The sequence below is a fragment of the Idiotropiscis lumnitzeri genome, chromosome 11, assembly GCF_059441095.1.
Source record: "Idiotropiscis lumnitzeri isolate Australia: NSW breed Sydney's pygmy pipehorse chromosome 11, RoL_Ilum_1.0, whole genome shotgun sequence".
NCBI lineage: Eukaryota > Metazoa > Chordata > Actinopteri > Syngnathiformes > Syngnathidae > Idiotropiscis > Idiotropiscis lumnitzeri.
The window spans coordinates 12,604,110-12,622,943 of record NC_142401.1 but is presented as its reverse complement, the minus strand read 5'-3'; the positions used below and the strand labels follow the sequence as shown (position 1 = coordinate 12,622,943).

General features: G+C 40.8%; 1 protein-coding gene across 3 annotated transcripts in view; it reads left to right on the top strand.

Moving 5' to 3' along the window:
- The first annotated feature begins 548 nt into the window (after window positions 1-548).
- The window catches only part of LOC148327530 (myosin heavy chain, fast skeletal muscle), a 29,997-nt gene continuing 11,711 nt past the window's right edge, over window positions 549-18,834 (top strand). The window contains exons 1-41 of one of the 3 annotated variants that reach the window (XM_088308047.1): window positions 549-711; window positions 832-879; window positions 962-1,172; window positions 1,253-1,396; window positions 1,470-1,626; window positions 1,999-2,026; window positions 2,501-2,612; window positions 2,785-2,877; window positions 2,967-3,030; window positions 3,117-3,215; window positions 3,310-3,413; window positions 3,585-3,723; window positions 4,234-4,352; window positions 4,430-4,579; window positions 4,670-4,840; window positions 4,909-5,215; window positions 5,483-5,553; window positions 5,645-5,732; window positions 5,823-5,940; window positions 6,037-6,160; window positions 6,244-6,380; window positions 6,588-6,843; window positions 6,922-7,164; window positions 7,241-7,417; window positions 7,520-7,665; window positions 7,776-7,866; window positions 7,972-8,361; window positions 8,479-8,605; window positions 8,677-8,795; window positions 8,882-9,078; window positions 9,280-9,463; window positions 9,533-9,698; window positions 9,832-9,956; window positions 10,033-10,341; window positions 10,995-11,198; window positions 11,278-11,403; window positions 11,812-11,982; window positions 12,846-12,950; window positions 13,301-13,396; window positions 14,243-14,374; window positions 14,492-14,608. In XM_088308047.1, the coding sequence (XP_088164173.1) occupies window positions 969-1,172; window positions 1,253-1,396; window positions 1,470-1,626; window positions 1,999-2,026; window positions 2,501-2,612; window positions 2,785-2,877; window positions 2,967-3,030; window positions 3,117-3,215; window positions 3,310-3,413; window positions 3,585-3,723; window positions 4,234-4,352; window positions 4,430-4,579; window positions 4,670-4,840; window positions 4,909-5,215; window positions 5,483-5,553; window positions 5,645-5,732; window positions 5,823-5,940; window positions 6,037-6,160; window positions 6,244-6,380; window positions 6,588-6,843; window positions 6,922-7,164; window positions 7,241-7,417; window positions 7,520-7,665; window positions 7,776-7,866; window positions 7,972-8,361; window positions 8,479-8,605; window positions 8,677-8,795; window positions 8,882-9,078; window positions 9,280-9,463; window positions 9,533-9,698; window positions 9,832-9,956; window positions 10,033-10,341; window positions 10,995-11,198; window positions 11,278-11,403; window positions 11,812-11,982; window positions 12,846-12,950; window positions 13,301-13,396; window positions 14,243-14,374; window positions 14,492-14,512 (5,814 nt within the window). In that variant the 5' untranslated portion in view covers window positions 549-711; window positions 832-879; window positions 962-968 and the 3' untranslated portion in view covers window positions 14,513-14,608. Of the gene's footprint in view, window positions 712-831; window positions 880-961; window positions 1,173-1,252; window positions 1,397-1,469; window positions 1,627-1,998; window positions 2,027-2,500; window positions 2,613-2,784; window positions 2,878-2,966; window positions 3,031-3,116; window positions 3,216-3,309; window positions 3,414-3,584; window positions 3,724-4,233; window positions 4,353-4,429; window positions 4,580-4,669; window positions 4,841-4,908; window positions 5,216-5,482; window positions 5,554-5,644; window positions 5,733-5,822; window positions 5,941-6,036; window positions 6,161-6,243; window positions 6,381-6,587; window positions 6,844-6,921; window positions 7,165-7,240; window positions 7,418-7,519; window positions 7,666-7,775; window positions 7,867-7,971; window positions 8,362-8,478; window positions 8,606-8,676; window positions 8,796-8,881; window positions 9,079-9,279; window positions 9,464-9,532; window positions 9,699-9,831; window positions 9,957-10,032; window positions 10,342-10,994; window positions 11,199-11,277; window positions 11,413-11,811; window positions 11,983-12,845; window positions 12,951-13,300; window positions 13,397-14,242; window positions 14,375-14,491; window positions 14,609-18,834 lie in introns of those variants that run through there. The other 2 variants (XM_088308048.1, XM_088308046.1) reach the window with 2 other exon arrangements.

Here is an 18,834-nt window from a genome sequence, read left to right as displayed (position 1 = left end):
AAATCCCAATAAGACCGTATAGAAAATCCAGACATATAGAATAACAAATTTTATTGCAACCTAATCGCACCACATGGGAATATTTGTGCAGCCTTTTAGGTGTCATCTTTCTTTTGGAGAGAAAGCACAACAGCATAATGTACCATAATGGGATCCTAAATTAGCCCCAACCAAGCTCTTGGCTGCTCTGCGCTGGAGATGTCTGAAACAATGACACTGCCAAATGTCTGTTTGATGAGATAGCGCTTTCGTTTGTTGGTCACTATGAACAATGCAATGTGAACAATGGAAATGCTCTGCTGTAACTACATAATGATTACAAGCGATATCATAATATTCTCTTTGCCTTTATCATACCTAAATACCATCATATTTAAAAGTCAAAGTTGGGTAAAATAGTTCAAATTGTTTGAACAAAACATGCAAAAATGGCAAAATGTGATGCATTAGAGCACAGAGTCTGTTCATACTGCTGCACATTTTTTACTGGAAAGGAATTTGTAGTTTTGTTTGTCTTTCAGATGGCTCCCCTGCATCATCCTCACAACTGGCGCGATGATGAGGAGGGCAAGCCATCTGATACCATTCTTCCAAGACAAGCTCATTGACCTAAACAGGAGAGCTGCTCCTCCTTGGTGGCCACAGATAACAGTATAAAAGTCCAACGCTCAGCCTCTTCCAAAGGTTTGGACTGATAGGCTGCCAACCAAGGTGAGTGTTGTGTTATTCTGTTCGGTGAATTTTGAGTGGTGATGCAAACATTTTCAAGGAGATTTACAACCAAAAACCTCATCTGATGCTTATAATTTCATCCTATTTTTTCTGTTACAGTACTTTACTATCTATAGTACATAGCAGCTGCATCACAGCACAACAAAGGTGCGTTTGCATTGAATTCTTATTAAAGCAATAGATCAGTAAATATCCGAGCCATTCATTCATTTGTATTTTTTTCTCAAAGAGGCACCATGAGTGGGGACCCAGAAATGGAGTGTTTTGGCCCGGCGGCCATCTACCTCCGCAAGCCAGAACGAGAGAGACTTGAGGCTCAAAACACTCCTTTTGACGCCAAAACAGCCTACTTTGTGACTGAGCCCACCGAGATGTATGTGAAGGGCAAACTGTTGAAAAAGGAGGCAGGCAAAGCCACAGTTGAAATCAAGGGCGGGAAGGTAAACAGATGCTGGACTCCAACAAAATAGTATCGTCTTCATATCCTCAGATTTGATTTCATTCATGGTTTTCTTTTCAGAATCTCACGGTCAAAGACGATGACATCTTCCCCATGAATCCACCCAAGTTCGACAAGATTGAAGACATGGCCATGATGACCCACCTCAGCGAGCCTTCTGTGCTGTATAACCTCAAAGAGCGCTATGCCGCATGGATGATCTACGTGAGTGGCAACTATTTGACACCCTCAGTTGCTGAAGGATGTGTGTTGGTAATAATCCCTTCTCTTTCAACAGACCTACTCCGGGCTGTTCTGCGTCACTGTCAACCCCTACAAGTGGCTCCCGGTGTATGACACAGTTGTCGTATCGGGATACAGAGGCAAAAAGAGGATTGAGGCTCCACCTCACATCTTCTCCATCTCTGACAACGCCTATCAGTTCATGCTCCAAGGTATCATTTAGTATCATTCACTGTATCTATACAATGGACTCTGTCAGGCGGAATCCTTGTATATCAAAAACACTTACTTTTTAGGATATTTAAAAAAAAAAAAATCATACACACTTTAGAGCTATTAAGCATTGTAAGTCCACTAGCTTTGTAAAAGCAGAATTTGTGAAAGGAAAAAGACCCACACGGTAGTATGGATATGTAACAAAAAGTGAACTTGACAAATGATGGACATATGAGGTTTCTGCCCGACAGCAAGGAAATATAACAAAAGCATCTTCTCACAAGGACCTGACGATTGTACAACTATAAAATGCAACATTGCTGTTATTGAAAAATGAATTAATCCGTGTAACCCCATTTTCTCAACAGATCGGGAGAACCAGTCAATTCTGATTACGTAAGTGGCTGTTCCTACCTTATTTTGATATACAGTGGGGCCTTGACATACGAATGACCCGACTTATGGGTTTTGGAGATATTCAGAGGATTTTTTTTTTTTTTTTGCTTTGACTTATGAGCACAAGCTTGAAATACGAGCGCTTCATGGTAAATTAAATTCAAATCACTTTACACCAAACAATAAGTTCGTAAACATTTAATTAAAAAGAGATTTCAAGCTGTTATGTCATTCACAGTTGAAATTTATTATCAAACTGAACATAAAACGATAATTATACGGTGTGTATATAAAACAAGCAAAGTATGTTTAGTTGAGAAGCTTAATGCTAACGTACGGAAAATACAATCGGCATACTAGCGGTACCATCAATAGTCATGGAAGGGTTTGGAGGGAATATTTTGATATTTTTGTCCATTTTGTTTAGCTCTGACTTGCATCTGTTCATATACCTTAACATCATCTTTATTGCAGCGGAGAATCTGGTGCAGGAAAGACTGTGAACACCAAACGTGTCATCCAGTACTTTGCGACAATTGCAGTTGCTGGAGGAAAGAAGCAAGAGCAATCTGCTAGTAAAATGCAGGTAATATAATCTGCGTCTATACTATAAATTAGAACAAAAAATACTTGGGTGTAATATATATGTATATATATATATATATATATATATATATATATATATATATATATATATATACGTTTATATATATATACGTTTATATATATATGTTTAATTCATGTCCGGCTATTTTCAGGGCTCGCTGGAGGATCAAATCATCGCAGCAAATCCCCTGCTAGAGGCATATGGTAATGCCAAAACTGTGAGGAATGACAACTCATCCCGCTTTGTAAGTTTTTCATTTCTCTTTCGAAAAGTCACAGTGCTGAAAAAGGTTTTGTGATCCCCTTCTTAAATTGTACTCACATTCTTCTGTAGGGTAAATTTATCAGAATCCATTTTGGAACAACTGGAAAGTTGGCCTCTGCAGATATTGAAACTTGTAAGGTTCTTTCGTCTGCCGTCCAAATTGTTTCTTTACAGGACTGAACTATTTTGAACTGACTTTATTCTTGCCTTGTTATGCAGACCTGCTGGAGAAGTCTCGAGTGACTTTCCAGCTGTCTGCTGAGAGGAGTTACCACATCTTCTACCAACTCACAACAGGACATAAACCCGAATTGTTAGGTTAGCGGCACTTGGGTCTTAGCACTTTGAACATTGTTTACATTTGACATCCGAACATGTACACGTACTAACTCTCTATTCCACATTTTTTCAGAGGCTCTGCTCATCACCACCAACCCTTTTGACTATCCCATGATCAGTCAGGGTGAAATTACTGTCAAAAGCATCAATGATGTTGAGGAGTTCATTGCCACTGACGTGAGTACAATACATTTTCAAAAATCCTGACATTGATAACTTTGTGTGTAATTTTTACAAACGCTGACAATAATAACTGCGACTTCATTTTGAAGGATCCAAAGCCATCGTAGCTACATTTTAGCATATATAAATGAGACAATTCATATGTTTTTGTCATTTGCGCCGCAGACTGCCATTGATATCCTGGGCTTTACTGCTGAAGAGAAGGTCGGCATTTACAAGCTAACTGGAGCTGTGATGCATCATGGGAACATGAAGTTCAAGCAGAAGCAGCGAGAAGAGCAAGCTGAGCCCGATGGAACTGAGGGTAATGCATAGACACGTTTCGGCACATTTATTTGATTGATTATTTATACAACAAAAACAAAAAGAGATGAATGTTTGAAACATGAGGTAGCTGAAGTCAAATGTTACAATTTGGTTCCCTGTCAGGACTGTATACAGTCATTTCCATGTATTATCATTAAAGAAAGAATCCACAAATTCATGGGAGGAAATATTTCCTTATTGCCTCCTGATGTTGGTAAAATATAGTTTGTGCCAACTAAAAAAAGCTGAATGTCCGCCGTCATTGTGCAGTGGGTTGAAGGGCGTGTCCAAACATTTGGCTGCTACCGTATGTTAAGACCTTTTATCCATTCCCGTTATGTTCTCCAGTTACATTGTGTATGAAGGTCTGTTGATGGCATTACAAGGGCTATCTTTCTCAGCAGATGGGTCTTTGCATAGTCTGCAGCCCCGTGGCATGCACCCAAATATTACCAGCGGATCCTTGGCACTTGATATGATAATCTTTTGTGCGCTCTGTTTTCGTCAGTGGCCGATAAAATCGCCTACCTCATGGGTCTCAACTCCGCTGATATGCTCAAGGCTTTGTGTTACCCAAGAGTCAAGGTCGGCAATGAAATGGTGGTGAAAGGTCAAACTGTGCCTCAGGTAAATTTAAGAAGTGTACTTATGGATTCAATAAAGGATTCCAAATGGCCTTTATGACAACGTTTCTTGACTTCTAGGTTCACAATGCAGTTATGGCTCTCAGCAAATCAGTCTATGAGAAAATGTTCTTGTGGATGGTGGTCCGCATCAACGAGATGCTGGACACCAAGCAACCCCGAAACTTTTTCATTGGCGTACTGGATATTGCTGGTTTTGAAATCTTTGATGTAAGTTGACACCAGAAAAGCACATGCAGCTGTACGCTCAACTAGCAAAAATAAATAAATAAATAAAAATGTCTCGCATCTCCTTTTAAGTTCAACAGCTTGGAGCAGCTTTGCATCAACTTCACCAATGAAAAACTTCAACAGTTTTTCAACCACCACATGTTTGTCCTGGAGCAAGAGGAGTACAAGAAAGAAGGCATCGAATGGGAGTTCATTGACTTCGGCATGGACTTGGCTGCCTGCATTGAGCTTATTGAGAAGGTACGCAAGAAATCTTGACTTGGAAATAAAGATGTTGATACAACCGTAAAAGACCAATTTCCTTCCAGCCAATGGGCATCTTCTCCATCCTTGAAGAGGAGTGCATGTTCCCCAAGGCTTCAGACGTAACCTTCAAGAACAAGCTGTACGACCAGCATCTTGGCAAAAGTGCTTCCTTCCAGAAGCCAAAGCCCGCCAAAGGCAAAGCTGAGGCCCACTTTGCTCTTGTTCACTACGCTGGCACTGTTGACTACAACGTCAACGGCTGGCTGGACAAGAACAAGGACCCCCTGAACGACTCAGTTGTTCAGCTCTTCCAGAAGTCCTCCATGAAGCTGTTGGGTCACCTCTATGCTGCACATGCTGGAAGTGAAGGTAGAGACATGTCACCAAACTTCACATGTTGTGTTTCTGGCTTTTTGCAATTCACTGGTAAACTTTGTATGGGTTTGAAAAAAAGCTTGCATCCACAGACGGTACAGATTTCTCATGCTGTAATACATGAGTCACATGTTTGGATTGGAATGTCACTCAGATGCAAATTCATGTCAGAAGAGGCTCTCGTGGAAAATGTGCAATGAGATCATGAAAAGATGGTCAGCTTTAAGAAATGATTAATATCAAGGTTTAAATCATTTACAGATGCTAAAGGTGCAAAGAAGGGTGGCAAAAAGAAGGGAGGTTCATTCCAGACGGTGTCAGCTCTCTTTAGGGTAAGCGTGCTCAAATAACATCTTGCGGTAACACAACATTAAATCATCTCATTTAATTATTGTTAACTTGCGAAACGAATTCCATTTTCAGGAAAACTTGGGAAAGTTGATGACCAACTTGAGGAGCACTCACCCTCATTTTGTGCGCTGCTTGATTCCAAATGAGTCCAAAACTCCAGGTGCGTCTAAACACCTGCCATCACTCAATTTACACACATCAGCACTGACATGTGCTTGTGGCTTCACATTGCTCGCGTTTACTGTTTAAGGTCTGATGGAGAACCACCTGGTCATCCACCAACTGCGTTGCAACGGTGTGCTTGAAGGCATCAGGATCTGCAGGAAAGGTTTCCCCAGCAGAATCCTTTATGGTGACTTCAAGCAGAGGTACTGTAGTTTCTCAGTGGATCAAAACACTTCAAATGCATTCCATTTTTTTTTTTTTTTTTTTTTTATAAATCCCCCAAACTTCATTTTTTTCAGATACAAAGTACTGAACGCTAGCGTCATCCCAGAGGGACACTTCATCGACAACAAGAAGGCCTCCGAGAAACTTTTGGGCTCCATCGATGTTGATCACTCACAGTACAAGTTTGGCCACACCAAGGTGGGTTATATTCTCTTCGCTGAACTTTTTGTGTTTTGGTAGCTTGTGATGGTTTAGATTGGAATCTATACACTGCTCAACAGGTGTTCTTCAAAGCTGGCCTGCTGGGTACACTGGAGGAGATGAGAGATGAGAAACTGGTTGAACTGGTGACCATGACTCAGGCTCTGTGCAGAGCCTACGTCATGAGACGTGAATTTGCAAAAATGATGGAGAGGAGGTAAATAATGCGGTCTATTTAAATGAATGTTTTGAAGGATGAATGTGCTCATAGGTTGATCATTTTCAACCCAGCAATCTCTAGGTCCTAGTGCTGGCGTCCTCACATTTAAACACAACACTGTAACCTGTTAATATGTTTACAAGACAAGCGTTCATGAATTCACCCACAATGCTAATTTAAATATATATATTTTTTCAATGGCAGGGAATCTATTTACTCCATCCAGTACAACATCCGCTCATTCATGAATGTCAAACACTGGCCATGGATGAAGCTGTACTTCAAGATTAAGCCTCTGCTGAAGAGTGCAGAGACTGAAAAGGAGATGGCCCAAATGAAAGAGGACTTTGAAAAAACCAAGGAGGATCTCACTAAGGCCTTGGCCAAGAAGAAGGAACTAGAGGAGAAGATGGTTTCTCTCCTGCAGGAGAAGAATGACTTGCAGCTGCAGATTCAGTCTGTAAGTTGAAATAGGTTGAGATGTGTTCGTAGAGTATTTCGACAAAGACTGATTACATTTGATGTATTGTGACTGCAGGAGGGTGAAACCCTTGCTGATGCGGAGGAAAGGTGTGAGGGGCTCATTAAAGCCAAAATCCAGCTCGAGGCAAAGGTCAAAGAGGCTTCTGAGAGGCTGGAGGATGAGGAAGAGGTGAACGCTGAGCTGACGGCAAAGAAGAGGAAGCTGGAGGACGAGTGCTCTGAGTTGAAGAAAGACATTGATGACTTGGAGCTTACCCTGGCCAAAGTTGAGAAGGAGAAGCATGCCACCGAGAACAAGGTTGGTGTGTCATTCATCTTGAACGGACTCCCCGCTCTTTGCAAATAACTAAAAGCCAATACACATGGTGATATAGGTTAAAAACCTGGTTGAGGAGATGACGGCTCAAGATGAGAGCATTGCCAAGCTGTCCAAAGAGAAGAAGGCCCTCCAAGAGGCCCATCAGCAGACACTTGATGACCTTCAGGCTGAGGAAGACAAAGTCAACACTCTGACAAAGGCCAAGACCAAGCTGGAGCAGCAAGTGGATGACGTGAGTCACTACAGATTTAATCCTCACGAAACATAATTTGCTAACAACAACCACAACAGCGGAAATAATAATAATAAAAACAATACACCATCATCTAAACAGCTTGAGGGATCCCTGGAGCAAGAAAAGAAGCTCCGTATGGATCTTGAGCGATCCAAGAGGAAGCTGGAAGGAGATCTGAAGTTGGCCCATGAGACCATCATGGATCTGGAGAATGACAAGCAGCAGTCTGATGAGAAAATCAAGAAGCACGTGACATTCACTGTTGAATTCATTTGACTTCATCTTCATGTTTCATACAGGTTTGGTCTTGTTAAAAATATCATTTAATTTATTATTTTATTTTTTTATTACTAAGGAGGGACTTTGAGATGAGCCAGCTTCTTGGCAGGATTGAGGATGAGCAGTCAGTTGGAATTCAGCTTAATAAGAAAATCAAAGAACTGCAGGTAAAAGGAATGGCGACATTAGTATTTACATTGGAAGATATTCTGTACCGTACATTGTAATTACTGATGTTGTCACATACGAACCTGCATTGAACCCAATTTCAGGCCCGTATTGAGGAGTTGGAGGAGGAGATTGAAGCTGAGAGGGCCGCTCGCGCCAAGGTGGAGAAGCAGAGGTCTGATCTCGCCAGGGAACTTGAGGAGATCAGCGAGCGACTTGAAGAGGCCGGCGGAGCCACCTCGGTCCAGATCGAGATGAACAAAAAGCGCGAGTCCGAGTTCCAGAAGCTGCGTCGTGACCTGGAAGAGTCCACCCTGCAGCACGAGGCCACCGCTGCCGCTCTCCGCAAGAAGCAGGCTGACAGCGTGGCTGAGCTTGGGGAGCAGATCGACAACCTTCAGCGGGTCAAACAGAAGCTGGAGAAGGAGAAGAGCGAATACAAGATGGAGATTGATGACCTCAGCAGCAACATGGAGGCCATTGCAAAATCCAAAGTAAAGTTTACAAATAGCTAAGCATAACACTAAATCCCATAATCAATCCTTGTTCATTCATTTGCAAAGTATTTCCACAGTGCGGTTAAAACCCGATTGATTGGTTTATGTTTGCAGGGAAACTTGGAGAAAATGTGCCGTTCAATGGAAGATCAATTAAGTGAATATAAGTGCAAGCATGATGAGCACATGCGTCAATTTAATGACATCAATGTTCAAAGAGCGAGATTGACGACTGAAAACGGTGAGTGTCAAATTAAAACGCAGCCTTCCGAAGGCTTTTAAGTGGTCTAACTTTTTTTTTTCTTCCTTCAGGTGAAATTGGTCGTCAGCTGGAGGAAAAGGAATCTCTTGTTTCCCAGCTTACGAGGGGCAAACAGGCCTTTATTCATCAGCTAGAAGAGCTTAAACGAGCCCTGGAAGAGGAAACAAAGGTACATTGTTGTGCTGTTACCTTGAACGGATCCTAAAATATAATGCATTTCTTGGTCATGATTAGCCTTGTTTATGTTGTTAAAAGTCCAAGAACGCGCTGGCCCACGCTGTCCAGTCCTCTCGTCACGACTGTGACCTGCTCCGAGAGCAATATGAGGAGGAACTGGAGGCCAAAGCTGAGCTGCAGCGAGCCATGTCCAAGGCCAACAGTGAGGTGGCTCAGTGGAGAACCAAATATGAGACGGATGCTATTCAGCGCACCGAGGAGCTCGAGGAGGCCAAGTAAGTCGTGACAACGTCACGTAATATAACAGCTTCACGATATTTCTGATGGATTGTTATATGATTATGGATTTGCACGTCCTCCTCACTGTTGTGAGTCCTCCCACAGTCCTAAAATGTGCATGTGGGATTCATGGAAGTTGCTAAGTTGCCTTTGTGTCTTTATCAGTCCTCATTAAACCAACTGATGTGTCCTTGCAGGAAAAAGCTCGCCCAGCGTCTCCAGGATGCTGAGGAGTCCATCGAGGCAGTGAACGCAAAATGCGCCTCTCTGGAAAAGACCAAGCAGAGACTTCTTTGTGAAGTGGAAGATCTGATGATTGATGTGGAGAGAGCGAATGCTGTTGCCGCCGCTCTTGACAAGAAGCAGAGGAACTTTGACAAGGTCTGTTCAGCTTATGCTTGGTGCCGTCCAAGCAAGTGATTAATAAATGTGCCTTTTAAATGTTTTCAGGTTCTTGCTGAGTGGAAGCAGAAATACGAAGAGAGCCAGGCCGAACTGGAGGGAGCTTTGAAGGAGGCCCGCTCGCTCAGTACTGAGATGTTCAAACTGAAGAACTCCTATGAAGAAGCTCTGGACCACCTGGAGACCCTGAAGAGGGAGAACAAGAACCTGCAACGTAAGATAACATTTTTTATTTTTTTTTTTTATTTTATGCCCTTTTGCTCTTTATTTCTAAGTTTATCACTTTGCAACTGAAAAAATTACATATAAAATTAATGTGTTCAAATAATGCTTTCTTTTCGCAACAGAGGAAATTTCTGATTTGACTGAGCAGATTGGTGAATCATCCAAGACAATTCATGAGCTGGAAAAAGGCAAAAAGCTCGCTGAAAGTGAAAAAGCTGAAATCCAAACAGCTCTTGAGGAAGCAGAGGTATTCAAAATAACACGCAAGCTTCAGCATACTCATAAATCTTGACTGCGGTAAACAATTTCTTAAACCAACACAGGCCACTCTGGAGCACGAAGAATCTAAGATCATTCGTATTCAGCTGGAGCTCACCCAAGTCAAGAGCGAGATTGACAGAAAGCTTGCAGAGAAGGACGAAGAGATGGAGCAGATCAAGAGGAACAGTCAGCGCGTGATTGAAGCCATGCAGACCACTTTGGATGCTGAGATCAGGAGCAGAAACGATGCCCTGAGACTGAAGAAGAAGATGGAGGGAGACCTCAATGAGATGGAGATTCAGCTGAGCCACGCCAACCGGCAGGCAGCTGAAGCCCAGAAACAGCTGAGGAATGTCCAGGGACAACTCAAGGTACGAAAGCAAATACAAAACACATTTAGACTCTACCACTGGGGTGGGCAAACTTTTTGATTGGCAGGCCACAATGGGTTCTTAAATTTGATTGAGGGGCCGGACCAGGAGCAGATGGATGGAGTGTTTTGGTAACCTCACCTCGTCTGAGAAAAAAAAAAATACATTTAATTTTGAATGAAAGTGAACAAAAGTATGTCTTTGAAACACCACACCACAGTATTTAGAAAATAAAACATTAGCAAGGTTTAGTCATTTAATTTTTTTCAAGTTCAGCGGGCCAGATTAAAATGTTTAACGGGCCGCATGTGGCCCCCCGGGCCGTCGTTTGCCCACACCTTCTCTAAACAACGTCGCCAAGAGAAATGAAGGGAATAAACTTGTACAATATCATGGAACAAACACAGTATTAGAATTTTTTCTTGTAAAAGTGTAAAAGATTGTGTTTAGACCTTTCTGATCTTTAGAAGAGACAGGTCAATCGGTAAGGACTTGATTCGGGGACTGGAAGTTGAGCTTCTGCTTATTTAAAAACCAAGTTTTCGGAGTCTTTTTCACAGTTACTGCCGAGTTGCACTCGTTCACAACAAATGACAGCATTGTATATCCAAATATTGTTTCCTCAGCCAAAAACTGTATTGTCTTGAATCCAGGATGCTCAGCTGCATCTCGATGAGGCTCTGAGGGCTCACGCTGACATGAAGGAGCAGGTTGCCATGGTGGAGCGCAGGAACAACCTGATGCTGGCTGAGATCGAGGAGCTGCGAGTTACTCTGGAGCAGACGGACAGAAGCCGCAAAGTGGCTGAAGCTGAGCTGGTTGATGCCAGTGAGCGTGTGACGCTGCTGCACTCTCAGGTGCCGAGCACACTTTTATTCCTATAGATTCATTTTTAAATATTTACAAGTCTGACAAACCTTGCTTTCAACCATCCAGAATACAAATCTTATCAACACAAAAAGGAAGCTGGAAGCGGACCTTGTTCAAGTTCAGGGTGAAGTTGAGGATTCTGTCCAGGAAGCAAGGAATGCTGAAGAAAAGGCTAAGAAGGCCATCACTGATGTGAGTTGACGCTGCTTTATTCAACAATTGTCACACCTAGGGGCTACTTTTAAAATGGGCGCTTAGACTTTCTATTCGGCGATTTGAAAATACAATATGCATCGGTATTTTATGCTTTGACAAAAGGTCAATGCCCATCCATTCCACTTTTCAGTACAGGTAGTATTATGCAATGTTGTAATTGTTGATTACAATGTTCTTGATTGTGCTAGAAGGTCAAACTAATCTGAAAGTAAAAATGGAAATAAATAATAATGTTTGCTGCTTAAATGGCCTTAAACCGAGAAGAAATCTGAATAAATGGTTTTTATGTTCTCACCCAGTACCGCATACTTGTAAACATCCCCAATTTAAACGTTGGTGCTCATTTGCAAATTACTCTTCTTGAAACGACTATTCCATGTGTAGGCTGCCATGATGGCAGAGGAGCTGAAGAAGGAGCAGGACACCAGCTCTCATTTGGAGAGGATGAAGAAGAACCTGGAGGTGACAGTCAAAGACCTGCAGCACCGCCTGGACGAGGCTGAGACTCTGGCTCTCAAGGGGGGCAAGAAGCAGCTCCAAAAACTTGAGGCTCGGGTAGGTGTTGAATTTGAAACGACTAACATCATAATGTGCCTATGATATAAATAATTCAATTCGATTAGGTTTTATTGTGGAGTGAAAGCTACTCATAGAAAAACAATCCCCTCAGTTCCGGAGTTTTGTCACAGGCAAAATGGCATGACTCCCTCTTTTGACTGGCTCCGAATCTGCCCTCCAAAACTGCATTGCTGAATTGATGATATGTCGCGATGATTTTTGGTAGCGTTTCAAAAAATATTTACACAAGCTAGAGTTCTCTCTGCCGGTTGTCATTCGGCTGTGCTGTGCTAGCACCGCTTTGCGTGCTGGTATGCACTTTCAGACAAGCTATTTAAAGAAGCCAAATGCAGCCGCAGTAAGTCGTCTCAGGTTTGATAAATCACATGGAGCAGGATAGAGTCCATCCCAATTCATTTGCATTTACGCCTCCCTGCTTGGCCAGTTAGCAGATCAGCAAAATGAACTTTGCATAAAAACCTTGAGTCAGACAGGGCCTTAACCAAAATAAACGCACTCTTGCAGTAGCTTCTGTCAGCCACAGTTCATGTTCAGAAACTCATACACAGCTTGAACCAACTGGCCAACTTCCCTCCAGCTCACACATGCCAGCCCACCAGGCCCCGACTCTTAAAATCACATCTAAAACACAGATAACACAATTGTGCATTATTTTCTATACATTTTATTCTTGCATTTTTGTTATTCTTAAAAATGTGTTTTTGAATACATTTGAATATGTTTAAACATGTGGGCGGGGTAAAGAAATATGAAACAAAACTGTTGTACGGTCTTGCAGTTTATGTCTTACCAAGTGACGTGCTCAATTCTTGCCAAAATCGGATCTTTTTGTGCTGAAGGTGAGGGAGCTGGAAGCCGAGGTGGATGCTGAGCAGAAAAGAGGCGCTGAAGCCATAAAGGGTGTCCGCAAGTACGAACGGCGAGTGAAGGAGCTGACTTACCAGGTAGAGATTTACTGTACATGAGGCTGGATGTAGAACACGTTTTGCACCTCTAGAGGGCATAAAAAAACCTCCATGTCACAAGGCTGTTGATAACATCAAAATGAATTCTCTAGAAATAACCACCTGGAGGCTGTTGATTAGTATGCTACAATTGTAACATTTAGAACATACATTAATGTGAATACGCTTTGGTGACCAGTTATAACGCTGGATGCCTGTACTGTTTGTTGTTCAGCAGTGCATACATTCAATACGTCTTCTGTAAGTGGCTTAAGTGACATACTTTGGTTCACAAAACCGATCTTGTGACAATTTCGCCTTAATCATACCAACTTGTCTACCACCCTCAGACTGAAGAGGACAAGAAGAACATTGCAAGACTTCAGGATCTGGTGGACAAGCTGCAGCTGAAGGTCAAGGCCTACAAGAGGCACTGCGAGGACTCTGTAAGTGCTGGAGCTGAAATGTTAGACCAGGACTGGGCAAATGTTTGTGCACATTCCATTTGTTTGAAACAGAAATTTGGGACAAGTATAGCTTCCTCACAGCGTTTACTCTCACGTTCCTAAAACAAAAACTCAATATTGGCTTTACAGTAGGTGTGAATTTGAGTGTGAATGGTCGGTTATCTCTATGGCGACCCGTTTATGATGCCTGCAAACCAGTGCACAAGTGGTGTAGAAGATGGATGGATATTTCTCATTTTTTAAATTATATTTATAATCAATTAAATGATAAATAACCAAATATAAAATAAAATGTAAATGCAATGTTTTTATTTTTTCATTTACCGCAAAATATTTAACCAATTCTTTCTTCTAGCCGATTAAAACACATTTAAATATATATAAAAGTAAATGTAAAATCTTTATTCTAAAAATTTTCTTTTTATTTTATTTTTTTGCAATAAATGTATAATTTATTGCATAAAATCCTTATCAAAAAGGTTTCATTTTATACATTTATATTTGCAATAAATACTTAACCATCAATTATTTAATAAAATTAATTGATTTAGGTCTTTATTTCAGAAGTGATCAATGAAATTAAACCAAAACAAACAAACCAAAAATAACTACACCTGAAAAAAAATCTAATTTAAGTTCAATTACACATTTGAAAATGAACTGGCCAAAGTAAAAAAAGAAGAAATACATTTGAATAAATCAACTGGATGGACTATTGACATGTAAATGCTCAGTAGTTTGCAGTTTTTTTTATTTTTATTTTTATTTTTTGTGGATGTGTCTCATCTACTCTTGACATCACTATACGCACTTTGTGCTCTGTAGGAGGAGCAGGCCAACGCCCACCTGACCAGGTACAGGAAGGTTCAACATGAGATGGAGGAGGCCCAGGAACGCGCCGACATTGCCGAGTCGCAGGTCAACAAGCTGAGGGCCAAGAGCCGTGACTTTGCCAGGGTATGTTTTGTTTCATTTCATACAGTTGAAGCTTGCCTCAAATTGTTGATACGTCATCATCATCATCATTATTTTATGACTTAAATGTCTCATCAACTCTTCTGTGTTGTTCCAAAGGGAAAGGATGCTGAAGAATGAACATCGGGCATAATCAGACATGGCAAGAAATCATAAAATATGATCTTTTTGTCAGATGTGTGAAGTGTGTAACAAAATAAATTTGCCAGCAATCGGATGACCTTTGTTTTGCTTGTTGTGTTTGTTGGGCCAACAATTTCAATATAGATCAATAAATTCAAATTCGTACTTCATATAGAATATGAAGTACAAATCTACCGATAAACCTCCATGATGGAGAAGGTGGTTTTAATATTTTGCTCACTTTATCTCGCTATAAGGGTCAAACTAAATAACGTGATCAAATCAGCATTCAAATCCAAATTCAAACTATTTGTAAGTGTAGCAACAAATAGAGGGCTTTGCCCATTTCACTAAAGAAATCAAACTGGTAAGGAGAGCACCCGAGTTACAAGGTGATTCATATTGTGTCAAGGTGTCAGCGATATGCATCCAGCCTCCAAAATAACCTGGCCCACAAGTGTTGACGTGAAAGACGTCCAGGTTAAGGCAACTGCAAATCTTGCATGTGTGGTGTTAATGTTAGTGACAGTCAAGTGACCTGACAGTTTTTCTTCGTGCGTACGTACGAGTGCTTTGTCAAGGTCCTGTGATAAAAATAGACCCATGAGTCAACAACAACAAAAACGTGAACTTCTTAAATTGCTAATATTGTTTCATTGAAAGGAGAAGGCAGACTTTGTATAATTAACAATAAATAATATCAGAAATAGCTCAGATTGTTATTATCCAAGTCAAATAAAATTGTGTGGAAATTGCGCTTAATATAATGACAAGGTTACTCGTACTATTTTACCCATTTATGGAAGGCTCACTTTTGAGTGACACTGTCTTTTGAATAATGTATTCAAAAATTCCTATAAAGAGTGCAATTGTGCACTAGTACAAACGACAACCACATTAGCTCGTATATATTGAAAACATTGTTATCTTCTAATTTCTAGTTTGGCGCGATTTCATTAGATTGTACTTAATAGTGGTGGATAAGATAACACACACACACACACATATATATATATATATATATATTTATTAATTTTTTTCCAGTTGTCTCACAAAGATGAGCTGAGATGTTTACTATGACATATATAACTTCTGAAGCAGGATTCCCATCTTAGCATAATCCCTTTTCTGAAACGAGATCTCGGTGCGTGTCCCATAACGAAGGCCGTTTCCACAAAAAGAGCCGAGACGGGAACAAATGTCTGAGCTCACTGATGAGAGCTCAAGGCTGCTAGCATTGCTGAGGAGACATCTATATTTGTATTTCCTCCATATAAGCACCCACAGGCAACAGAACAGATCAAGTGTCACATTTTGTTGAATATATTGGCCTATTTGGTAGGGTGTGAAGCCCACAGCCTTCAGCTCCAAAGCCCCCTTAGCCCCGTCTTTGTCACTTCAGTGTCATCTTTCAACAAGGAAAGAATGCAAACTACCAAACGACGTATAACATGATCCCCTCCTTGCCCCGTATGGGGAAGAAACGCTCGACTTGGGAGAAGGTCAAGCTGCGAGGGTGGCCTTGTCTTCACTTCATCTGTCAGCGGTCACAGTGCAGCAAGACCATTTCGAGATAGAGTTTAAAAATAAACCAGTGACCTCAAGATGACCCAAGTGCCTTCCTTGAAAATTCAGGAGATGGGAAAGTCGTCACCTGTTCACTGCAGATTCAATATCGTCCATATATCAATGATCAAGTGGTCTTTTGGACTTAATTTTTGCTGTGACTTTTGAGCAAATATTTCAAACGTGAGCACTGTATGGTTACGGTGAACTCAACTTACTTCACAACAAGCAGCAGTTTGGCAGATAATGAAGAATTCTTAGAAAAATAAATAAATTAAAGAGGCTTGAAGCTGCTTGGTGACACTCCCATTTAAAGTTTACTGTCAAACTACAAGACGTGTATTTAAAACAACCATATCACTTTGCCTAAAATTCAAAATCATAATTAAAGGCATATTCTCATTATCCTCTGTAACAAGATGACAATAATACTGTAGCTTACAAAGTCAATTTTCCCCGTGCATTTCGTATGGCTCTCAGAAGACTTTAAAACTGAAATGACCCTAACATAAAAAAATAGTATCAACGTTTCAGACCTTCGATGTTGCTGATTTATCTTAGTCAGGGCAAAAAAGTAAAATGTCACATATGTCAGGGGCAAAAGTTATCAAATATTCTGAACCTAGTTAATAAAGTAGAATGAGTCCGGTTTCATTCAAGCAGCTCTTATTAGCATCCCTGCAGCATTTTTATTCCGTTTTGGGCGGGAGGTGAAAACATGCATGAAGCATTTTGATGGTTACATACAGGGCCAAAGTAGGACTAGAGTTTCATGGCTCTGACTGGCCCAATTTAGTTCACATCATTCTAAGGAAGATGTGTCATTTTATACATGTGAGTGTATCCATCTAATATAGCTCACTCAAATAGCTTCCATCAGACGCATGTGCTTCAGGGCACTGTAATGAGTTCGAAAATTGTTGTGGGTTTGGTGTACTTAGCCATGTCTGTTTCTAAAGTTCTCCTTTTTTTATTCTTGCCTTTTCTGCGCCACCTTTGCTTTTATATTATCAAACTTTACTTTTAACTGCTGTGGCTGTGTGAAGCTTAGCTCATTAGTTTATATTTTAGAATGGAAGGCTGACTTTTCCAAGTATGAGCAGTGGTGGGAGGCGGGGGAAAGTAAGAGAGAGAGAGAAGGTTGCTTCGTAAATGCTTGCACGATCCATTCGTCCACAAACCAGGCCGACCAAGCAGGAAAATTCTGCCTGGCTCGTAGATTTTAAGCCAGTTCAGAGTGTGACCTGCCTACCTGCCCGAAGACGGCTGGGATAGGCTCCAGCACACCTGCGACCCGTGTGATGATAAGCAGTTCAGATGTTTGTTGGATGGATGACCGAAGCAATGCTCGTAAAGCTATATAACTTGCTTTATTTACGTAACTTGCGCTTTCCCAAACGTGGGTATGTGACCAAAATTGGGTCCATTTTATTATTATCTTGATGACAATGATGATGAGCGATATCTGGTGCATTTCGTAACTCACTGCAAATAAATGTTTAATTACAGAAACTGACAAGTGGAATACACATTTTGCAGTTGCTGTCCTCTCTGTTTTAGATTATTTTATCAGCCACTTCATTAAGTGCAATCTTTTTAAATTACCCTTTTCCTTGCTTGGTTCATATTAACTTCAAATGCCTTCAATAAAATATATTAGCATTAGTCTGTAACCGGTGGAAAAATGGAGCCGGCTTCTTTGCCGTTAAGCATTATGTGACCAAATGAATGAGGTGACAGAGTTAATGCACCTTGAAAGTAGTCAAATACATTAAAAGTAAAAATGGAGGTTGCTGCAAATATATTCATAGGTATTGATCATTCAAGATGGTGAGAATACTGAAGCAGCTCTGAATATAGCTAACGCGTCATTTCAAGATAGTGTTGTGTGTTGAGCACTTTGATGAGCTAAAAAAAACAAAACAAAACATAAGAAAAACATGTGAGCCAGAATGTCTGTGCAAACAAGTACATTTAGCTTTTTATTATAAACAACGTGTCACAAGTCATTCAATCACGCAGGCAACTGGATGACAAACCTGATCCCGCTTCCGGGCATCTCCCAAGAAGTCCTGAACATTGTCAAACATAAACTTTGGCATTTTACTGTCAAGAAAGGAACAATGACATAAAACAACAGAAATAGGAAACAAGACAACAAATGTGAAAGTGCTCAAAGCAATGTATAGAAACAAAAGATGCCGTAAATGTGAGCTCAATTTGATCGACTTGCAACGACGTGCAATGTGGCAATTTTTTGTTTGTTTTTTTTTTTTTATAAATTTTGCTATCATATGGGTTTAATATGAGTATTAATGCAGCCAAGACAATTCTCATTTTGATATGCATCAAGGGTCCGAAATAAAATATTTTTCAACCTCGAATAATAAATAAACCGGAAGCGCTGCAAGTTTTTTTTTTTCTTTCATCTGACTCGGTCCAAAATGCCCCACGGACCGGTACCAGGACATGGTCCGCTGGTTGGTGACCACTGCAGTACAGCAATAAAAATAGAATGAGGACATATACAATCATCACCTGTCTCATGCTGACACTGGCTCGGTCAGTAATTGCATGGCTTTCGTACACAAAAGTATTCTAAATTCATCTTTGTGTGTTTCCATCAAAATCCAGTTCAGAATTTTGAGACACCCCCCCCCCCAAAAAAGCCATATTTCCTCCTTTGCTCGGCATGCTTGGAAAATTAAGCTTTGTTATCGTATGCAATGTTGGAAGAATGCCCCCTTTATTAT